Genomic DNA, 20,061 nt, shown 5'->3' on the forward strand with positions numbered 1-20,061 from the left:
GCCATTAGTGTCTCTCCCCATTTCTCTGCTGTTTTCAAAGACAGTGGTGAGGAACAAACAGAGAGAGACATTACCTCCTCCACTCAGTGCCCAGCATGCTGAATCTGGGCGCTGTAATGACACGGCAAAGTCAAGATGCGCTCCTGCTGCTCCTCTGTAACTACAGAGATGTGCAGGATGGAAAGCCGATTCCCTAAAACCTCAGCCCATGTGCCCTTTAAAGTAATACGCTCATTTAGAATCATTTATCAGAGTCTCTTATGACTCTGCAAATGACGTGCCGAGGGATGATGGGCTGACAATGTCCTGCCTGTCAGAGAGCCAGACACACCTGAGTGATCTGATAGGATGACACGGCCCCGGCCCAAAGCGGCACAATCAGCTAAGGAGAAGTCTCTCGTTCATTACAGACATGACCCAGATCATCAGTCCATCCATCAGCCTGTGTTTATCCACTCACGGACGGGGTAAATGACTTTATGAAGCCAGATAAATGACAAGAGGAGGAAATTTAAACTGTCCGGATCATCGTTTAACCCCGTACTCATATCCTGCTGCTTCACTGATGTCTCAACTGCAAATAGCGCCTCTGGAATATCCATAAGGGATATGGCAGGAGGATGAAGCATGTGGATTTACCCTGATTGATAGATTTCATGTGAAAAGCAAAGCATACTGAATTCACTGGAATGTTTGTTAGAAATATTGTTTTTTCAATAAAGTTTAAACACAAGTGAGCTGATGAGATTGCTTGCTTTGAAATCAGTAATCTTTTACTTAAAGACCCTGTAAAGTAAAATCCAACATTTTTGTCTTAACACTCTAGATATGTTGGAATATGGTTGCTGTAAACATGTGAAAACACTGAGACCTACATGTGACTGAATTTTGGATTTAGACCATTAGAAAGTTTTTCACCTCTTTCCTGGCAGGGTTTAATTTGGGTGGGGCAAATATGAAGTGGGGAATGACCCCGCCCCTCTAACACTACAATATAAAATCACCGAGCCGTTGATCTCAGTACAGTCTGTTGTTAGCTGATGTCACTGCCTTTATTGAAAGTGAACAGTCAGTTAGATGCTGTTTTTTCTTGTTCATTGTGAAGTAAATGTGTCAAATCTATCAGCCACAGTGGTCTATAGATTAGAGTATCATAACAGATATCTGAGCTAGAAAACAGACTTTGTCTCTTCTCTGGCACAGAGCCAGGCAGCTGCACTCTGTTCATAAGGTCAAGGTGCAGGATAATGGTGTGAGAGCTTTCCTATTTCCTATCCTATTTCTCCTTAGTGGGCGTGGCTTCATCCCATTCAAACATTCAGACACGCCCACACCATCCTGGAACAGATTTGGTGTGACCTTAAACGGGCAGTTCATGCTCGAAAACCCTCTAATATGGCTGAGTTAAAACAATACTGCAAAGAAGAGTGGGTCAAAATTCCTCCACAGTGACGCGAAAGATTCATCACCAGTTATTTGCTAACACTTGATTTCAGTTATTGCTGCCAAGGGTGGCACAACCAGTTATTAGGTTCAGGGGGGCAATTACCTTTTCACATAGGGCCACATAGGTTTGGATTTTTCCCCCCTTAATAAATAAAATCATCATTTAGAAACTGCATTTTGTACTTGAGTTGCCTTTGTGAGATATTAGAAATGGTTTGATGATCTGAAACATCTAAGTGTGATAAATATGCAAAAAAAATCAGGAATCAGAAAGGGGCAAATACTTTTTCATGGCACTGTATATTCACTCATGATGCCAGGAGAATATACTAGATAACTGTAGATAATGACATAAAGAAGTGGAGATTCCCAGAAAACAGCAGACGTTTAACTGTAATCAAGGGAAAACAGCCAAATAAAAAATACATGGATACATGTATTCTTAGGGCTTCTCTGCAGGTTCATCTCAAAAAATATATAACAGTAAAAAGTCAGTTTTTTCACTGATTTCATTCAGAAAGTTAAACTTTTATATATTGTAGATTAATCTAAGTGAAATATTTCAAGACTTTTTTGTTTTAATCTTGATGATTATGGCAAATAGCTCAAAAAAAATAAAAAAAATCCCCCATCAGCAAATAATGGAATATGACAAAGCACCTATCAAAAAAAAGTATTTATGATAAAAGAATGTTGACCATCTGGGAAATTACATTAATTTATGCCCTCACTACTTGGCCAGGGCTGCTTCTGCATGAACCACTGCATCAACACGATGTGTCATGAAGGTAGTCAGTCCGTGGCACTTCTGGGGTGTCATGAAGCTCAGATTGCTCTGATAGCAGCCTTCAGCTCGTCTGTATTGTAGGGTTTCTCATCTTCCTCTTGACATTTCCCCTGAGATTCTCTACGGGGTTCAGGTCAAACCAGTTGGCTGGCCAATCAAACACAGTAACACCTTGGTCAGCAAACCAGTTTCTGCTAGTTTTGGCTTCACTCTGGTCAGGTGTCAAGTCCTGCTGGAAAGGAAATCTTAATCTCCATAAAACTTCTTAACATATGAGAGCATGAAGGGCTCTAAAATCACCTGGTAGACAGCTGACAGTGTTGACTCTGGACTTGATCAAGCACTGTGGATCAACAGAAGCAGATAACATGGCACCCCAAACCATCACTGACTATGAAAACTGAAATTACTGAACTTCAAGCCCTTTCGATTCTGTGTATCTCTGATCTTCCCGACTCTGGGTCTTTGATTTCCTGATGAAATTCAAAAATTACTTTCATCTGGGGAGCCTGGGTTCGAGTCCGGCCTGGGGCCCTTTACCGTATGTCTCACCCCCACTCTTAAACCTGTTTCTGACTCTATCCACTGTCCTCTCCTATCTGATGGAGGCACGAAAGGGCCCAAAAAAAAAAAAAATTACTTTCATCTGAAAACAGGACTTTGTACCACTGAGCAGCACTCCAGTTCTTTCCCTCCTTTGCCCAGGTGAGATACTTATGATGTCTGTGGTTCAGGACTTGCTTGACCAAAACACACAACGTTTGTAGTCCATTTCCTGGACTACATTTCCACTGACTCCAGCCTCAGCCCCCTCCTTGTGAAGCTCCCCCAAATTCTTGAATCTGCTTTGTTTGACAATCCTGAGCTCATCCCCATTGCTTGTGCACCTTTTCTGACCACAATTTTCTCTTCCGGTCAACTTTCTATGAACGTGCTTTGGTACGCCCTCTGAGAACGGCCTGCCCTTTCAGCAGTAACCCTCTGTGGCTTACCCTCCTTGTGGAGGACCACAACGATTGTCTCCTAGAGAAATGTCATGTCAGCAGTCTTCTCCATGATTGTGGTTGTGTGTACACAACCACAATCAAAACAGGTCCAGAACAGAACCAGAGTGAGAGAAATAACTATTATACTATATAATACTTTGAGATCAAAGTATGTAAGTGTTAATCCATCTTTTGGAAGGAGCCATGCTACCTACTCACTCATTTTATTAGTCTCTGTGCTATGCCAGCAAAGCTAACCAACCTCATTTAGCTCCAAGACAGAGTATTACCAAAATATTAAGCTGTTATGAATCAGGATATCAATTTGCTTTGGCATAGTGTCAGCTGATAGGACACCAGTGAACATAACTGTATGATATCTGTGCGTAAGATCTGAGATATGAGGTTCTGTGGTCAGAGAGGAGCTTATCACCACATCAGCTGTAGATGACTGATCATAATCTGAGACATAATGTGTGTGCGTTTGCAGATAATTGTGTGTGGAGGTGTTGTGATCTATGAAAAATCTGCTGTCCTTTCTAAACATCTTTGACGTCTGTCTTGGTTTGATTTCAGATGTTTCCTCCTTTTACAGCACACTTCTTTACAGCGTGAGCTGAGGGTTTGTGTGGATTTGTGAGTGCGAGTGTCCTTTAGGAGGCAGACTGTACCGATCCTGTCACATTACAGGGACAGATGAGCTGCAGTGATGGAGCGAGTGAGCGAGCGAGCTGCGTGCACGTGATGGATCATTGCAGCAGGGCGAGCAGATGCAGATTTGCACCGTGACATTTCTTTTTCACTGCTAGCGTTTCTCTCTCTGGTTTGAGGGAAGTGAGGTCGAGCTCTGACTCTCAGAGATGCAAAAGCTTCTTTTCACGGTTCTCTTTTTACTCCCTTCATTTTTAGATGACTGTTTTGTTTGTATTTCATGTAAGAGGAGTCAAGGATATGGGGTGTCTTTTATGAAAAGCACTTGACCTCTGAAACTGATGCTGAGTATAAACATATGTAAATATTACAGCTTGACATGCCTTATCTGGATCCATTAACAGTGCTTGTACTGCTGCTAGTGTGAAGGAGCAACAATCACCCTTTTCTTAAAAATAAGCATCTAAAAATGCCATGAATATATTTTTAGATACTTAGATCTTATAAATGACAACAGGACTCCAAAGATGCAGAACCCAGTAGAGTATGAATGCACTACAAAGAGGATCAGACAAATTAAAGCAAAGTACTTTCAAATGGGTTTGTTGGAAAAAAAGGCAAAATAAACATTTCAGCGACAAAATTTAAAATTCACAGTAATGTGACTTGGGATTGTTGTAACATGTTTGTAAATGCAGAGCAAATGGACTTTTTTGCTGAGCGGTCCTCAAATGTTTGTAACATGAATTTTTTATGTCCACATCCAGTGAAGCTTTGACAACAAATCATTCAGGGTACTCAGCAAAATGATGCATGCAACAAGTGCAGAGAAGAACAACAAGGCATGTTGAAAGGCGTGTGAGAAAATCTTCCAGACAGCAACAAAACAAAGCTGAGAAAATAACAGGATTTATTTTTCATAGAAAGGAAAAAAAAACCAGTGCAATTCATACTTGTGAATCATCTCAAGCAGATTTGTTGCACCTAGTTCTGTGCATAATACGTTTACAGCTTTAATAATCTAATCTCTTTATTAGCAGTTTTAAAAATTTATGCAGAGTTGTTGGAGTCTTAATAAGCTGCTAAGTTTTTGATTTATTCTTTTCTTAATGAACATGTCTAACCTGACACACCACATAGACTGTTTCTCATATCCATTGCATGGGATATGTCTCACATCTATTGATAGAATTTGGTAAAAGAAGAACTTTTGAAAATAATCTCAGAGGGTTGTCTACCCCCTTCATAAGGGCCAATCAGACAACAAAGCATATGACATAATGTAAATATCACACCTTGAAATGGCAGTGTGAATGAGCGCCCTGGTAACCACATGAAGGTATGCAGTGCTGTCAAGATACATTTTGATTGATTTCATTGATAAAATCCACACAGAATAGGCTCAAACACAATCGTTCTTATTAAAAGACTGAGGATAATGTATTAACCCTCTTGTCAATGTACTCTCATGATTTTAGTTCACATGTTTAAGTGTAACTATGACAACCTCAGAGCAGACAGAAACACTTGGCCCTCAATTTCCGTTTCAATTCATCCCAAAGGTGCTTGACTGGGTTGAGGTCAGGTCAAGTTCTTACACACCAAACTTGGTGACTTTTACACACCATGCACCTTAGCAGTTGTTGACCCTGCTCTGTGATTTTACGTGGTCTTCTGCTTGATGTCTGAGTTCCTGTTGTTCCTAAACGCTTCCACTTTTAATAACTTCACCTACAGTTGACTGCAGAATATCCAGCTGGGACAAACTGTCTTATTGCATTGGTGGCATCCATCACGGTACCATGCTTGAAGTTACTGAGCTCAAAATGACCTATTTTGTGTCACAAATGTTTCCAAATGGAGGCTGAACTGCTAAGTGCTTAAATTTATACACCTGTGGCAACCGGACTGACTGAAACACCTGAATTCAGCAATTAACAGGTGTGGCCAAATACCTTTGTCCATGTAGTTAATGTAGTTTCAGTATTGATGTTGCCTTCACGGATGTGCAAGTAACCCATGCCTTTGGCACTAGTACACCCCAATGCATAACAGATGCTTGCATTTGTACTTTGCGTTGATAACCATCTAGATCTGCTTTACACTGCAGAGTATTTCCAACTAGTAAGTAATGTTTGAAAATTAAATATGTTGCCTTTCTGCTGTATTTAATATAGCATATAGGTAGAAAAGCATTTGCAAATCATTATATTCTGCTTTTACTCAAATTTTGCACACTGTCCCAATTTTTTTGGAATGGGGATTGACGATAGTATGGTAACTTGAAGAGAGTGAAGCGTAGCTTTATGTGTCCTTCATAAGGTCAAATATGGTCATATCTGGTTCCAAAAAACAGCCAAAATGCCGAAGTTTGGGCTTTAAAAAGGAGGACAAATTTTCAGTCAGTGATTAAGAACGGTTTAAATTCAAGCCCTGCTGTGGTCTTGCAAAGCTGGAATGTGTATGTATGAACATTTTCACACTCTCACTCCTGATAGGTGTGCCACGTGAGGCTGGGGTCAGGTGGTTCAGGGTTATCTGTGGTATTTCTGTCGTGGGCTCGGTCTGGTTGAGATAGATGTTAACTCGGAGGAGCGCCGTCAGGCTCGCGGCCAAACACTGTCAGCTTAATACCAGCGAGCGGCCCAGGAGGAGCAGCCACAGCATCTGGATAGTCAAGCTCCATTAGCCTCCAGGCTGTGTTTTACACCGGCTGCATTACAGCCCTGTTGACAAATGGCAGAGGAGGTGCTGTGCGTGCTATGAATCACATAACTCTGGGGACCTCCACCATGAATATCGTACCCCTGTGCTCCCTGATCCCTCGTCCCTCCCTCCTGCCTGCTTTGCCCTGCCCTCCCTCTTAGTTGTCTGGGCTTGTAACAGCAGCCTGGCTGGGATTCATCGGGACAGTGTTAGCTCTCAACCTTGGTGAAGGACTAAAAAAGCAGCCTCAGCCTGGTGTCCTTGCCATCACACTGCTGCTGGGAGAAGATAAGCACAGCAGCCTTTAGGACTCACTGCGAGGCTCCGGTCCCATTGGACCGTACAGCACAGCAAGCTGGGTAATTGCAGAAGTGTGGCGAATAACTAAGCAATCGTTACATCTGTGGCATGCTGTGTGTATCCTTCATAATAAGGCCGCTTGTTTTGGGGGAATTTATCATACTTTACTTTCAATTTCAATGACTTAGCAGTTCTTCGAAGAGCTGTGTCACCCTTAAAGTACAGCTATAACCTTTAAAAACATGCAAGGATGCAGATCTAGAAAGAAGAAAGAGCTGTTCATATATTCAGAGCCCCTTTCTCATCTTCTCTTATGACCCCTCAGAGAAATCCTGCAGACTTTAAAGATCAAACTGTGATATTAAGCTTGTATATGTCTCACCTGGACATTTCCACTGCCACAGAGAAAACATTTACCTCCAGGAAGCAGCCCGAGAGGTGAAATCTAAAGTCCTGCTGCGACTCTGTGATGAATTCCAGCCTTTAAAAGCCTTCTGTCGACTCTTTGGCTCGTCCTTGTGCAGCCCGTAAATTGCACAAAGTGATATATTAAGTAGACAGGTATGTGCGGAAGAATTAGGTTTATTTACAGGGTTGAGTTGCAGAAGTAAAACCATGCAGTGCTATATTTCTCTCCATACAGCGCGGCGTTGAATGATGAAACACACAGCGAGAAGGAGAGCGAGGCTGCGAAGGGTATTGATGTGTAATGCCCTTGGCCCCCAGCCAAGACGGCGAAATGAAATGAAAGGAAAGCAGTCACTCCCCCTGTTAACTCAAGGTTGTACTTTACAGGAGCTATATCTGTCTGCGTTGTCAATGCTATGCTTAGTGAATGTACTCTGCGTGTCTATAAAAGAACATTTAAATCACATCTCCCCTTTGACTTTGAAGATTCCCGCCAATTTTTTCTTCTATTTTCCCAATCCTCATGTGATGTGTCATGGCTTTTCAAAACTTTTGAGCTTGCATTTTTGCAGCTCTCTTGTAAACAGACACAAATTGGGCCTTTTTTTAGAGATCAGGACCCCCGCCAGCTCATAGAAGTGGCAGCGGATCATCCTCGGTTAATAGCCGCTCATAATCCTCCGTGAATGTCTTATGTCGTCCCCAGAGAGGAGCGAGACTAAGGCGTGTATTTGCAATCAGTGTGCATTAAGGGCTGACAGTTTAACTGCTGCCATAACTGTAATAAACCAAGCCAGTGTTTGCATGCTGAATGAAAAGTGTTTTTATAAATCTCTAACCATGCCTCTCTCTCTCTCTTTCTTTGCCCTCTCTCTCACTGCTGCTTGTCGGTGCTCCAGGAAGTTGAGGTAAGTTGTACAATGAAGTGTTTGTCTTTCATTTGACACCTCCTTTAAGCCAGCTAGAGCACAAAAATACGCATTGTACTCATAGACTGAATGGACGTAGTCTCAATGACATCAACCATCACTTTCTGAAGAGGTGTTATGAAGCCAAACAAAGCTGGTTGCCATATTAGAAATTATGACTCCAGCTTAGTTGAGCTAATCTAGAAACTGCCAAAGAGGGGAAAATATAGCCTTTGTTATCTCACCAACTAGGATGCAAGTAAAAAAAAAAAGAAAATAAACAAAACAAGAGTAAGGCCAACAGTTTAAAGTCAGACAAAAAAATTAGCCAAACTTAAGTCTAGCATCTGATAGGGGGCCTGGCTTTACATCTCTGACGACTGCTCTAACAGACTGTTTATCTGAGACTTCTCTGTCAGAACAGAAATACACGCTATACCTTTTGAAATAACATCAAATTATACTCTTGTCAAGGGAAAGGGTAAAGGTTAAGGTAAGGGTTAGCATACCAAAAGTAAGAAGTTTAAAAACCTGACCTGAAAAAACAGATAACAAAACATTTAATGAAGCAGAGGAAAAAGTCAGCTTACAGGAAAAAAGCTCGTCCTCCATGAATGCATAGCCCATTTAGGCCCCGCTAACAGTGTAAGCTAATGTAGCTATGTAACTAATGAAGCTAATGTAGCTACATAACAAATGTAGCTACATTAGCTATGTGAGTAATGGAACTAATGTAGCTACATTACTAATGTAGCGGCAAATCTAAAGTAGCTATGAAGCTAACATAGCTATGTAGCTAAAGCTAAGCCCACAAAGTGGCTACATAGACACGATTATTTTTAGCTATGTTTGCTAAAGCTCATACTACTAAAGCTTGTGTTGCTAAAGCTAACTTTTTCTGTTATATTTTTGAAAGGTTGTTTGATCTGTAATGTTTGCAATGTGGGTTTTTCACGAATGTAACTGCCAGACCTTGTTTATGAATAAAGTTGAATTAAAAAAAAAACAAAAAACGGAACTTCCGTTCTGATACAGACGGTGTCTCAGATTAACGGTCTGTGAGAGTGGCTGTCAGAGATGTACGGTCTGCAGCCAGACTCCCTTGTAGCGTCCTGGCAAACAGCTGCAGCCTGACCTGTCAGTCAAATTAGCCACGTCTACTGTTGAGCTGCCTAAGTATTCTTTACTCTTAGCAACAACTTCCGGAGTAAATGAGTGAAACCAATATGAAAGTGCATAAACTGCAGTATCTCTAGTGTCCACTAGAGGCTGGCTTCAAAATACCCAAAAAATCCCTTTAACACCCATATTAAGATTCCCATGCTTACATCCTGGATCAATGTGTACATTGTAGCTGGTTGCTTGGTTGATAATGGGCCTGCCTTAGCTCCAACTCTTAACCAGATGCAAGGTTTTAAAATCTGCCTGGACATTGCTCTACAAAAACCCCCTCATTTAACAGGCGTTTTTGGGGGGTTTTACGTCAAATAAAGCTTGTAGTTGATTAAGCCAGTGGAAATGGCTCCATTGCGTCTATGCTTGAACATCACACTTTTAACTTAAGTTTTAAAACACTTTCTGTGTTTTAGCAAGTATAACTCAGAGTCAGATAGATCCCGGATCATTCTGACACATGGAGGAGAAACTTATGACCCCTTGCTCTCAGGAAAGGTCGGGTTTAGTTTGTAGTAACTGGGGTTCATGAACAATAACCATTTCAATTTGGGTATATCTTTTTCAGTCTTTTTCTTAAAAGTAAAGTGCTGTGGAAAGGGTTAATTGTAAGTTAGGTTGTGTCTGAAATCACACTCATTCCCAACTCGCTGTTCCCTACTGGTCAATCCTGAGATTTCAGTTTGAGATGACATTTGCAGCATGGCCACCGCCATCATTGGGCTCCAGAAACCATCTAAACAGTTTTATTAGGAAGTGATGCAAAATATTAAGTCCTTAGTCGCAGAGACATTTCCATTGCAACATAAAGACCAGCATTATTGGTAACAATTATGCAATAAACAAACCAAAACCAGGAAGGCTGCTGTACATGTGCAGCCAAATGGTCATAAATTCTCCTATGATAATTTGCTGAAGTACCTCCATTACCAGGAGAATAAATGGACATATATTTTTTTGTACTCCCCCGGCAATCATTGCAGTCCAGTAAAAACAAGTGTAAACACAAAAATACCCCCTTTATTACTGCACATTATTTAAGACGCCTCCAGCTCTACTTGTGCAGGCTGACTTCAGAGCTCCATCTTTCTGTCCCCAGGAGCGAAATAAGACCAAGCAAAATACGAACAGACCTGATCCTTGGGGTTCTCTCTGGGCCCCGTGCCCGGTAGTAACCGCTTTATAGTTGATCCTCTCCGTCCTGACACGCACACAAACATGGAGAGAAATGGGTCAGAATGGATGCACAGCAGAGGGACGCTAAATTTTTATTATCGCTCTAGTGCAACGCCGCGAGGGACACAATCTAAAAAAAAACAGAGTTAGTTTGCAAATATTCCCTCTGCAACTGTGAAGAAGTGAGATAGTCTGTGGCTTTTATGATTCTTTAAGCTCTCAGAGTCCTCCATGCCCTGTGTGCTTAATGCCAGAAGCTACATCTACAACTACAAATGGACAAAAAGGAGCAAATAAACATGGGATTTATGCAGAACTCTGAAAAAGATGGGCTTCAGAGTGTATGAAAAGGCTGTTTTTATTCATTCTAATTTCACAATTTATTCTTGACCTTAAAAGCAGCATCTGATTAAAGAAGACAAAAGAAATAAAGGGTTTGAGGTTATTCACCTCACATGGTCCTTTTTAGCCCAAAACTTTGAAATTTCAAGCTTTGCATGATTCTGATGCATAAAAAGCTGCTTTTTAACGCTTACTTGAGGCCTAACTACAGAAAAATCAAAGATTACCTGAAGCTAGGAGTGTTTTGTCAATAAAATCACTGCTGTTCTGCAGTGGAAGTTAACTTTTCTTAAACTACATAAAGCTTTGTGATCTTTTGGATTCAAACAATTTTTCAGCTTAAGAGGTAAGAGAGTATTATAAACCATTATAAATTGGCTGTGTTGGATACTTGATAATGATTGTCCGGTTGAATTGAGAACACCCTTATCAAGAAGAGAAAACTGTTGCTATGAAGTGCATATGGTAGTTAACAATGCGGCTCTTATCACGGATTATAGAGGACTTACTGTAATCATATCAATCTGCAGAAAGAAGTCAGCTTAATCTGATGTTTGTCAGTGTGCTGGTGTAAAAAGAGGAAGCATAAAAAAACAGCAGGGAGAAGAGGACAAAAAGAAAAAAGCTGCAGGTTGTGACAGAGAATTCTACAAAAATTAGAGATGCCACATGAAGATAACTTAAAACAGACAGACACACAGGAGACATAGTGGAGTTTTATGACCCTCTTGGGACACCATCTCCATCAGAACGGAATTGCCCTAATCTGCTGGTACAGTGTATTTCCATTTATTTTAATAATTCAACTTTATTAAAAAAAAAAATCTGGCAGTTATATTCATGAAATACCTTCACAGCAAAAAATACAGACTAAGCAAAATGTCATAAATGTTGCACTTGATGTATAGAAAAGTTTTTAAACTATACACATCACCATTGAAACAACAAATCATAATGTGTGATCCTTATTATCATCACCTTCACGAACAAATTTTGCACCAAGAACCAAGTGTGGGGTCCTCAACAAAGAGCTGGGTGTAAAACTTCAGAAGTAGAAGTAGAGATGGACAGTGTGAGCCAAATGTCTCCACACTCTAACAAGGCTACAGACACACTCTGCTCTGCACTAGCCTCCTCTGGATAAAGCCCCAAAATAATACTATTCACAAAAATACAGTATTATATGCTGTAGCTTTTAAGACCAATAATATCATTTAGTTACCAAATATCAATCTGATTGTACAAAATGGCTTATTACCATATAGTGCATTGTAAAGTGATTGGTTGGGATTTCAGACACAGGCTTAGTTTGAGATGGTATTTCCAACATTTCCAACAGTGCAGGCCAACTGTATTTAGGGGACTCATTCTACCACTGAGGACAACAGCAGAGAAGAATCTAGCTAAGTGCATAGTGTCCTCTAAAGAGCTGGGTCTTTAGCATTCGACAGACCTAGACCTACTTTTCTGACCATCAATCCAACAGTTCAAATGACACAACTTGGTGTTAGCTTTACCCAGATGGGTGCACGGTCACTCTGGAGAGCAGGAAATGACATTGGACTACTGTTATCAATAGGCCATAAAACCTGCCTCCTCTATGTAAACAGATAGGACATGAATCAATCTTATAAATCATAACACAATCTTAACACATAGTTGAACCCAGTTTCTGTTGAGAAAGATGGTTACTATAATGCTAATGTTGAGTTTAAGTCTTTTTTTCTCTAAGGGTATTTATTGACAGCTCTATTGGCCAATGTAACTCCTCTGGTGCTGTGTGGATTTGCAGTAAAGAAGGAAGAGTGAGAGGAAATGTAGCGAAAGCTAACATTACTTATTGAACTTTAAATGACCTTGGGTTTATGCTTCAAAATAGAATCCTTTCTGCTGTCGATGGCAAATTTTTTGTCAAGATTCTTTTTTCAGTAGCAGAAGTTGTGTTGTCAATTTGACAGCTATTTCAGCTTATCCCTACTATACAGACTCTATCTCCAATTGCACAAAATGTCAGCACTCCTTAGGGTTAATTTGGCTTCATTTCTGTGCAAAAGGGAGAAGTTTGAGGTGCGTTACCTCAGTCATCAGCCTTTACACAAAGCTAAGTAATTCAAAGTTGGTTGAGCCTATATTTGGAAAACAGGTCTTAGAGTAGTATCAATCTTTCAGTGTGACTTTGATAAAGAAACTCTTTGATAAAGAAACTCTTAATCTTCATAGTTTCCACTTGACATTGAAAGTCTTACATGACAACAGTTTTTTTCATACAAAAAATGTAGAACACAAATAATAGATAAAATGAACTCAGACATAAAAGAAAAGTAGCTGTGTTGCACCAAGCTTTAGTGCTCAGAGAGAATCTTGCAAATGCCTTACAAAGCTCTTTTCTAGAGTTTTTTTGTAAAGGCGTACTGAGTCAGTCTGATCTCCTCAGAGAGTTCACACTGAGTCTACGGGGCCCTCTGGGGCAGAGTCACCTCCTCAAGTAATCCTGTAGGGCAAAGGAGGATCTTGTGTGATGATCTTAGGCTCAGGTGAGGACATCAGGTCTGTAATCAGCACTGTATTCACCTTTATGTAAGTACAATTCAAAACTAAAGTCTGACCTTAAATAAACAGATAGAAAACAAGTGGATAGCATTATGGAAGTTCTACACAACGTTTTCAAGCCAACTCAAATAAAAGTATAGGTTTAAAATGCAAACAAATCTATACGTAATTTGGGTAAAATGTTTCAGTTGCACCTTGGTTTAAAAAAAATCATCCTTTACAGCAGTGGTTCTCAGCTGGTGAGTCAGGACCCAAAAGTTGGTTATGGAGCCCTCTTCATTGGGCCGTGAATGTGTTCCAGGAAGCAAAAATTGAGCCAGAAAGTCCATCAGATTCTTTAAACATGTCTGTTTTGTCCTGTCGCTTTGATTCATCACATAATTTGTACTGTTAGGTCAAACATCTCACCCCGTTGCACCTGAAGATTGAAACAAAGTCATGAGAAGAATTGCATTTTAAGGATCACTTTGAGCAACACGCCAGCATAAATCACACAAAATGACCATGTTTTCATTTAAATTTATCTGATTTATGCAGATATTGTGGAAGGCAACCCACTCTGTGTCTCATGACCCCCAAGGGGGTCCCAAACCCGATGTTAACCCCTGGAGTAGTGGATGGTGGGACCCTAGGCTCAACCAGTTGAGGACCACTGCTTTAGAAGTGTCCAAAAAGTGTCCCAATCCTTTTGAAACCATCATACTGACAAGCAGTTTTCCACATTATCAGCAGAAAAAGTATGTAAAAGAAATGAATCAGAACATAAACACACTATATAGACAAAAGTATTTGGCCACACCTGTAATTATTGAATTCAGGTGTTTCTGTCAGACCTGTTGCCACAGGTGTATAACATTAGGCACTCAGACATGCAGTCTCCATTTGAAAACATTTGTGGCACAAAATTGGTCATTCTAAAAAGCTCAGTGACTTCAAACATGGTACTGTGATGGATGTTATCTTTGCAGTAGGATAGTTCATGAAAGCAGAGTTCTGAACTTCCACTGGCATTAGTGTAAACAAACTGCAGAAGGAGCTGCATGGAATGGATTTCCACAGGCGGGTTTCCATGTGTAGCACACTGACACTGGACTGTAGAGCAGTGGAAACATGTTCTGATGGCAGTCAGATGGTTGAGTCTGGGTTTGGCGTATGCCGGGAGAGCTTTACCTGCCTGACTGCATTATGCAAACTGTAAAGTCTGGTGGAAGAGGGCTAAGGGTGTGGGGCTGTTTTTCAGGATTTGGGCTCGTAAAAGATGACCATTTCTTGAAACAATCTGGAGCTGGTTAAGTATGAACCATAAAAACCACACTTTACATTTCCACCCTCATTGATTGTGTGTGATTAATTTTCTGTATCATTGTGCGTCTGTTAACTTCCTGCATTATTAATGCTTCTTCCTACACTGTGTTGCCTAATATAAATGATCAAATCCATTAATGGAAATATCTTCTGTTTCCAGGATGACTACATCAAAAACGTGGAGGAGAACATGGGCTCTGATGAGAGTAAGTCAGAAAATATATATATTTTGTTCAATCAAAGGGTTTCTGAGGACTTTAGAGTGGATTTATTCAAAGCCTGAGTGTTTCCTACTGTGCAAAGGCTTTCAGTATTTTAATGGCTTTACTTAAATGGCCAGCTCTAATGCAAAGACAAAAAAGTGCATTCAAACAGCATAATCGAAGCTAAGTGCTGTCTGCCTGCATACATCTGCTCGACACGGTGAAATAGTACAGCTCATTTATCCGAGAGCCCGCTTCTCTTAATTGCAGCAGTTGTCTGAGGTCGTCCAGTGTGTTGAGCGCCGGTCTGCGGTGTCACAGCTTGTAGAGGCTGAGAACGCTGTTGTGATTCAGCGAGAGGAGAGGCTGAGCCTTCAGTCGGATCCATTAGTTTGAAAAGCCGACTATAATTGCCTTTGTTGCTGAGGGCTTAGCGCAGAACTCCCACAGGGTAACATTTACCTCCTCAGGGTCCATTTCTTCTGGAAAAAAATCTCACTTTTTGAAAATAAGCTGAGAAGGAGGAATAAATCCAAAGGAAGGTGTTGTGCAATATGTTTTTTTAAGACAAGTGGCCTTTATGTATCAAACAGAAATGAAATCAATCGATAAAAGAACTACATTTGGTCACAAAAACTACAAGTCATTCAGATCTGAGCATGTCAAAAACTCAAAAATGACTCATCTTTCAAGATTAACCTGCTGCCTTCTCGGAAATTCCCCTTTCTAAAATTTTTGCTTTTCTATTTTCAAAATTTACTTTCTTTCCTTTACTTGGGTGTCCCTTTGAGATTAAATCTCCTACACAAGACAGCAGCCCAAGCTTGTAGCCATACAAAATCACAAAGCACATGAAAAAAACCCAACTTCAACAACACAGAAAAAAAACACAACTATTGAAAAACAAATTTAAAATTTCCTGTGCTAACCAGTAGGGCTGAATTAAAGAAGGGTACAGAGGTGAGATGGCAGTTTTCCTAGAGTGGCTTTGTAAATAAAATATACCACTGCTATTGTCTGTTAAAAAGTAACTTGCACTATGTGGACAAAAATATTTGGTCGCCTGACCATTACACCATCAGGGGCTGCAATGGCATTGTATTCAAATACATGTATTTTAATATGGACTAGCCCAGACCCTGAAAAACAGCCCCATGCTATTATCTCTTATCCACCAAACTTCAGTTTGCCTAACGTCAGGCAGGTAACGTTCTCCTGGCTTCCGGTGGAAGTTCAGAACTCTTCAGCTGTAGAATCAGCAGAGCGTTGGCAACTTTTGCGCACCATGCACCTTAGCAGTCGTTGACCCCGCTCTGTGATTTTATGTGGTCTTCCACTTCATGGCTGAGTTGCTGTTGTTCCTAAACGCTTCCACTTTCTAATAATAGCACTTGCAGTTGACCAGCAGGTGTGGCCAAATACTTTTGTCCATAGAGTGTACATCCAAACCACCAAACCATAAAGAATGCAATAGCGAGAGAGGAATTTTGTGTTACCAAAGTCTTAAGCCTGGAAGTTTCCTCAGTAACCAGTCTAAAAACCAGATGTGGTTGATCCAAAGTAAAGTTGAATTATATAGCATGTTAAGACAATGCAGGGACACTTTCACTTTTAATAATTAGTTGTCTAAATATTTAATAAAACCAATGATCTGTGGTCTAAGGCTGGCTGGAGACAAGGTGATTTTTTTTCAGCTGGACTATGAGATCACTCACATACTTTAAAAAGTACGTAACACATAGAATTATTCACAGACATACAGAAAATGCACAGAGAAAATATCATCAGAGTATTATATTTTAATACTTAATCATAAACATACAAAAATTTGATGAATACTTACTATGTGCAAAATACATAGATATTTACATTAAAAATTTTGAGAGCTTCCTGACCTTTTTGCTTCTTTATGAAAAAGTTAAGGCTAAAATAACCAAATCAACTTTAGAGTGGCCAAAAAAAAAAAAAAAAACATCAATCTTTGTGGGTGTGAAATTAATAATAACGTATGTGAGTATATTAGAAAGACATAAATGTTGAGTAATATTAAGCAGAAATATCCATTAAAAAGAAGAATCCTAAGCGTAGAGGTCCTTCTTCAGAAATAATAAAAGAAGAAAAAAAGAAGATAATGATGCAATTAATGGCAATTTGACATACTTTAGGAGAGTTAAAAAAGCACTTTAAAATTCTAGTTTCTTATTTCGTCTTTTTTGTTGTGTAGTATTCTCCATCTATGCATTCAGATATTACTTATCTCTTCGAAAATATAAACAGTGTGTTCTGGTTATAGGGTTATTTTTAAGCAACAATGAATATTATTACTATTATTCAGTAATAATATTCATTATTATTATTCAAATCTAAATTCAACTCTTAATGTTTTTGTTGTTTTTTTGTGTGTGTGTAAGGTTAGACAAAGCTCTAGTAAACCTCAAACAGTATTTATTTTAAGACCACAACATGTTTTAAAATGCATAAAACTTAATATTATTCCCAACAAATCTAAAGTTTCAAAATAAATATTTAAACATCATTGCACTGTAAAAATAGCAGCAACAACTGTAGACAACCAACAGCCCCACAGAGCTACTGCAGCAAATTGAATAATTGACATAAAAGTGACTTTATAAAGAGGAAAATGTAGAAATAAATATTTAAAAATGTTTACAGTCAGCCTCGCTGTCACTCTAAACCACAGCCTGCTTCTTTGAATCATTGTGGACTTTAGATGAGCTAGTTATGAGTTTTTAAGCCATTGTAATACAAGTCGCTGCAGCTCGTATTAAAGCCACAGACAGGACGACAGAGTATGATCGCTTCATGTTGATGTTGATTCAAAACAAATTTAAACTTAGATGAAAAAATATAAGAAAATAACAACAACAAGCAAAGGATTGTGTGGACCAATATAGATTTTATTTTGTGATCAAATAGCCGAGGTGGTTTAAGTAGCAAATTTAGATTCAGATAAAAAATAAATATTTAGGCAGTGATCTGTTCACAAAATGTCAGCATACAACATTTTGTTAACATATAAGCTCTTATTTTTTAAATGTGCTCTTTTCCCATTGGGTCACATGATATCCTTTTCCTCAAGTCATTCATTAATGTAAGGAGAAAACAGAATCGAAAAATAATTGACCCATAACTTTGAATGTTGTATTTTCTTCTTCCGTTTTTGTGATTGTAACAATAAAAATTGGAAAATCAGTTTTTTCCATTTTTTTTCAAAACATGAAAAATGGGGAAATTTTTTTCATTTTTGCAGTTTTTTTCAAAACCAAAAACCCAGTAACAAGACTTTCTCTGGATTCCTAAAAGTTGTTTCAACCTTGAAATGGAAGTGCCTAAAAGTACACTGGCTTTTTTTTACATGGAGGCTTTTATTGTGAAATGTTCCCATTGGATCACACAATGTTCTTTTCTCCAACTATTTTATTCAAACAAGAAAACATAAAAATGCTGTTGAAACAACCAAAAATTAGACCCTTTTCTTTGAAGTCTGTTTTTGTTATTTTGTTTTTGTGGTTGAAACAATAAAATGGAAAAATGGCTTTGTTTTCCCTTTTTTCAGAGTAACAAGAGTTTGTCAGTATTTCTCATGCTCGTTTCAACCAGGAAATGTAGACGTACACTGACTCGTTTGTACTTGAACAATCATACGGTTTGCTTTCTGACATGGCGGATTAAAGCGGCCTTCATCAGAAGGCTTTAACAAAAAGCTCCATGACCCTGTTCTTAATCAGTTCTTGATAATCTTTCTACCTATGACATAGGTGTTTGTGATTGTCTCAGACTGAATTAAACTGCGGGAGTTCAGCCTGAATGCGAGGCCCAGACACATCTGACAGACTGAATCAAAGATGAGATGCCCAGACTCGTGAGTTTACCAGGCAAGGGGTCTTTAGTATTGGCAGTGTGTACCTGCTGATGCAAGGTGAGAGGTCAGGTGTGTTTCCACACCCACGCTTCTTCAGAAGTCTTAAATCAAAGTAGAAAGATATTAAAGAAGTATCTCCAGACATTTTCCCAATCCTCTTTTCACCCAGCAGTGGGAATAACTAATGTAGTCTGAAGAAAATGCCTCGCTTGCTGTAGTGTGGGCGATGTTCATTTGAATACCATTGATTTCATCCCCGTCCCAACTCCCACTGGGACTAATTCTGCAGACCTAATTGATCCAGGTCCTCTTCGTTACAAATTCAACTAGACAGCAGAATCTCAGACAAGGTGTACCTGCAAGCCCTGGATTTAAAAAAACACCTAAAAGTAGACTTCAGACGCCCGCTGTGCTTCTTTAAGTGAGCTGATTGAGACATCAGTTCAGCTCTGCAGTGGCTGCTCTTTCTGAAGGTATAATTTCAAAACAGTAAGCTGTCTGCTGCTTTGACTCAACTGAATAGCTACAACTTTTGACCTTAACATTTAAATAGAGCTCTGTTTTATGCCAGGAGAAAATAATTATGCTTTAATTTAAACGACAACTTCAGGAAATAACTCTGCCATAATCTGTAATAATAAAAAAGAATTAGAGGCGAATTAGTGTGTTGTATCCCTTCTAATAAGGAGTAAATAAAGTTATAGCCCCATCAGAGTTGAATTAAAATCTGTGGGCAGCTCTAACACAGCAACCACCAATTAAATCTGAGGGCATAAAAGAGTCTTCTAGGTTGACAGTAATTGCAAATCCAGTTGAAACTAATTTACTCAGAGCTGTCAAATAGGCATGACTTGCTCAAGCTTTAATATTTATCGAAGCTAAACCTTTTGGGTGTCAGGCGGCTGGTACAATTTCTCAGCCGCGCAATAACAGCTCTTTTGCGGATTATCTTTTCTTTCTGTCCAGAGCCACTTATAGTTAAACGCCCATCTGACAGTTTAAAGGTAGAACGATTCCTTTTTGAAGGCTTTTGTTGAAGGATCCTGTCTTAGCTGTAAGACTTTGTGCCAGGTGAGACAGGGAGAGAGCTGACCACTGACCATATTTACACAGTGGCTGTTGTTGCGTGAGTTCATGCCAAGGCTGGGAAATATAACAAGAAATGGAGCTATATTTTAAGTCATAATAACGTTCAACCACTTGTAACATTACAAATAGGATGCTCAGCCCTTTATCT

The 20,061-nt window shown here is 39.5% G+C and overlaps 1 protein-coding gene across 1 annotated transcript in view; it reads left to right on the forward strand.

The window, feature by feature from the left end:
- The window catches only part of LOC121527978 (testican-2-like), a 73,857-nt gene that overhangs the window by 20,058 nt on the left and 33,738 nt on the right, over positions 1 to 20,061 (forward strand). The window contains exons 2-3 of the mRNA XM_041815037.1: positions 8,184 to 8,192; positions 14,899 to 14,944. Coding sequence (XP_041670971.1) covers positions 8,184 to 8,192; positions 14,899 to 14,944 — 55 coding nt within the window. The remainder of the gene's footprint in view (positions 1 to 8,183; positions 8,193 to 14,898; positions 14,945 to 20,061) is intronic.

The sequence above is a fragment of the Cheilinus undulatus genome, linkage group 20, assembly GCF_018320785.1.
Source record: "Cheilinus undulatus linkage group 20, ASM1832078v1, whole genome shotgun sequence".
NCBI lineage: Eukaryota > Metazoa > Chordata > Actinopteri > Labriformes > Labridae > Cheilinus > Cheilinus undulatus.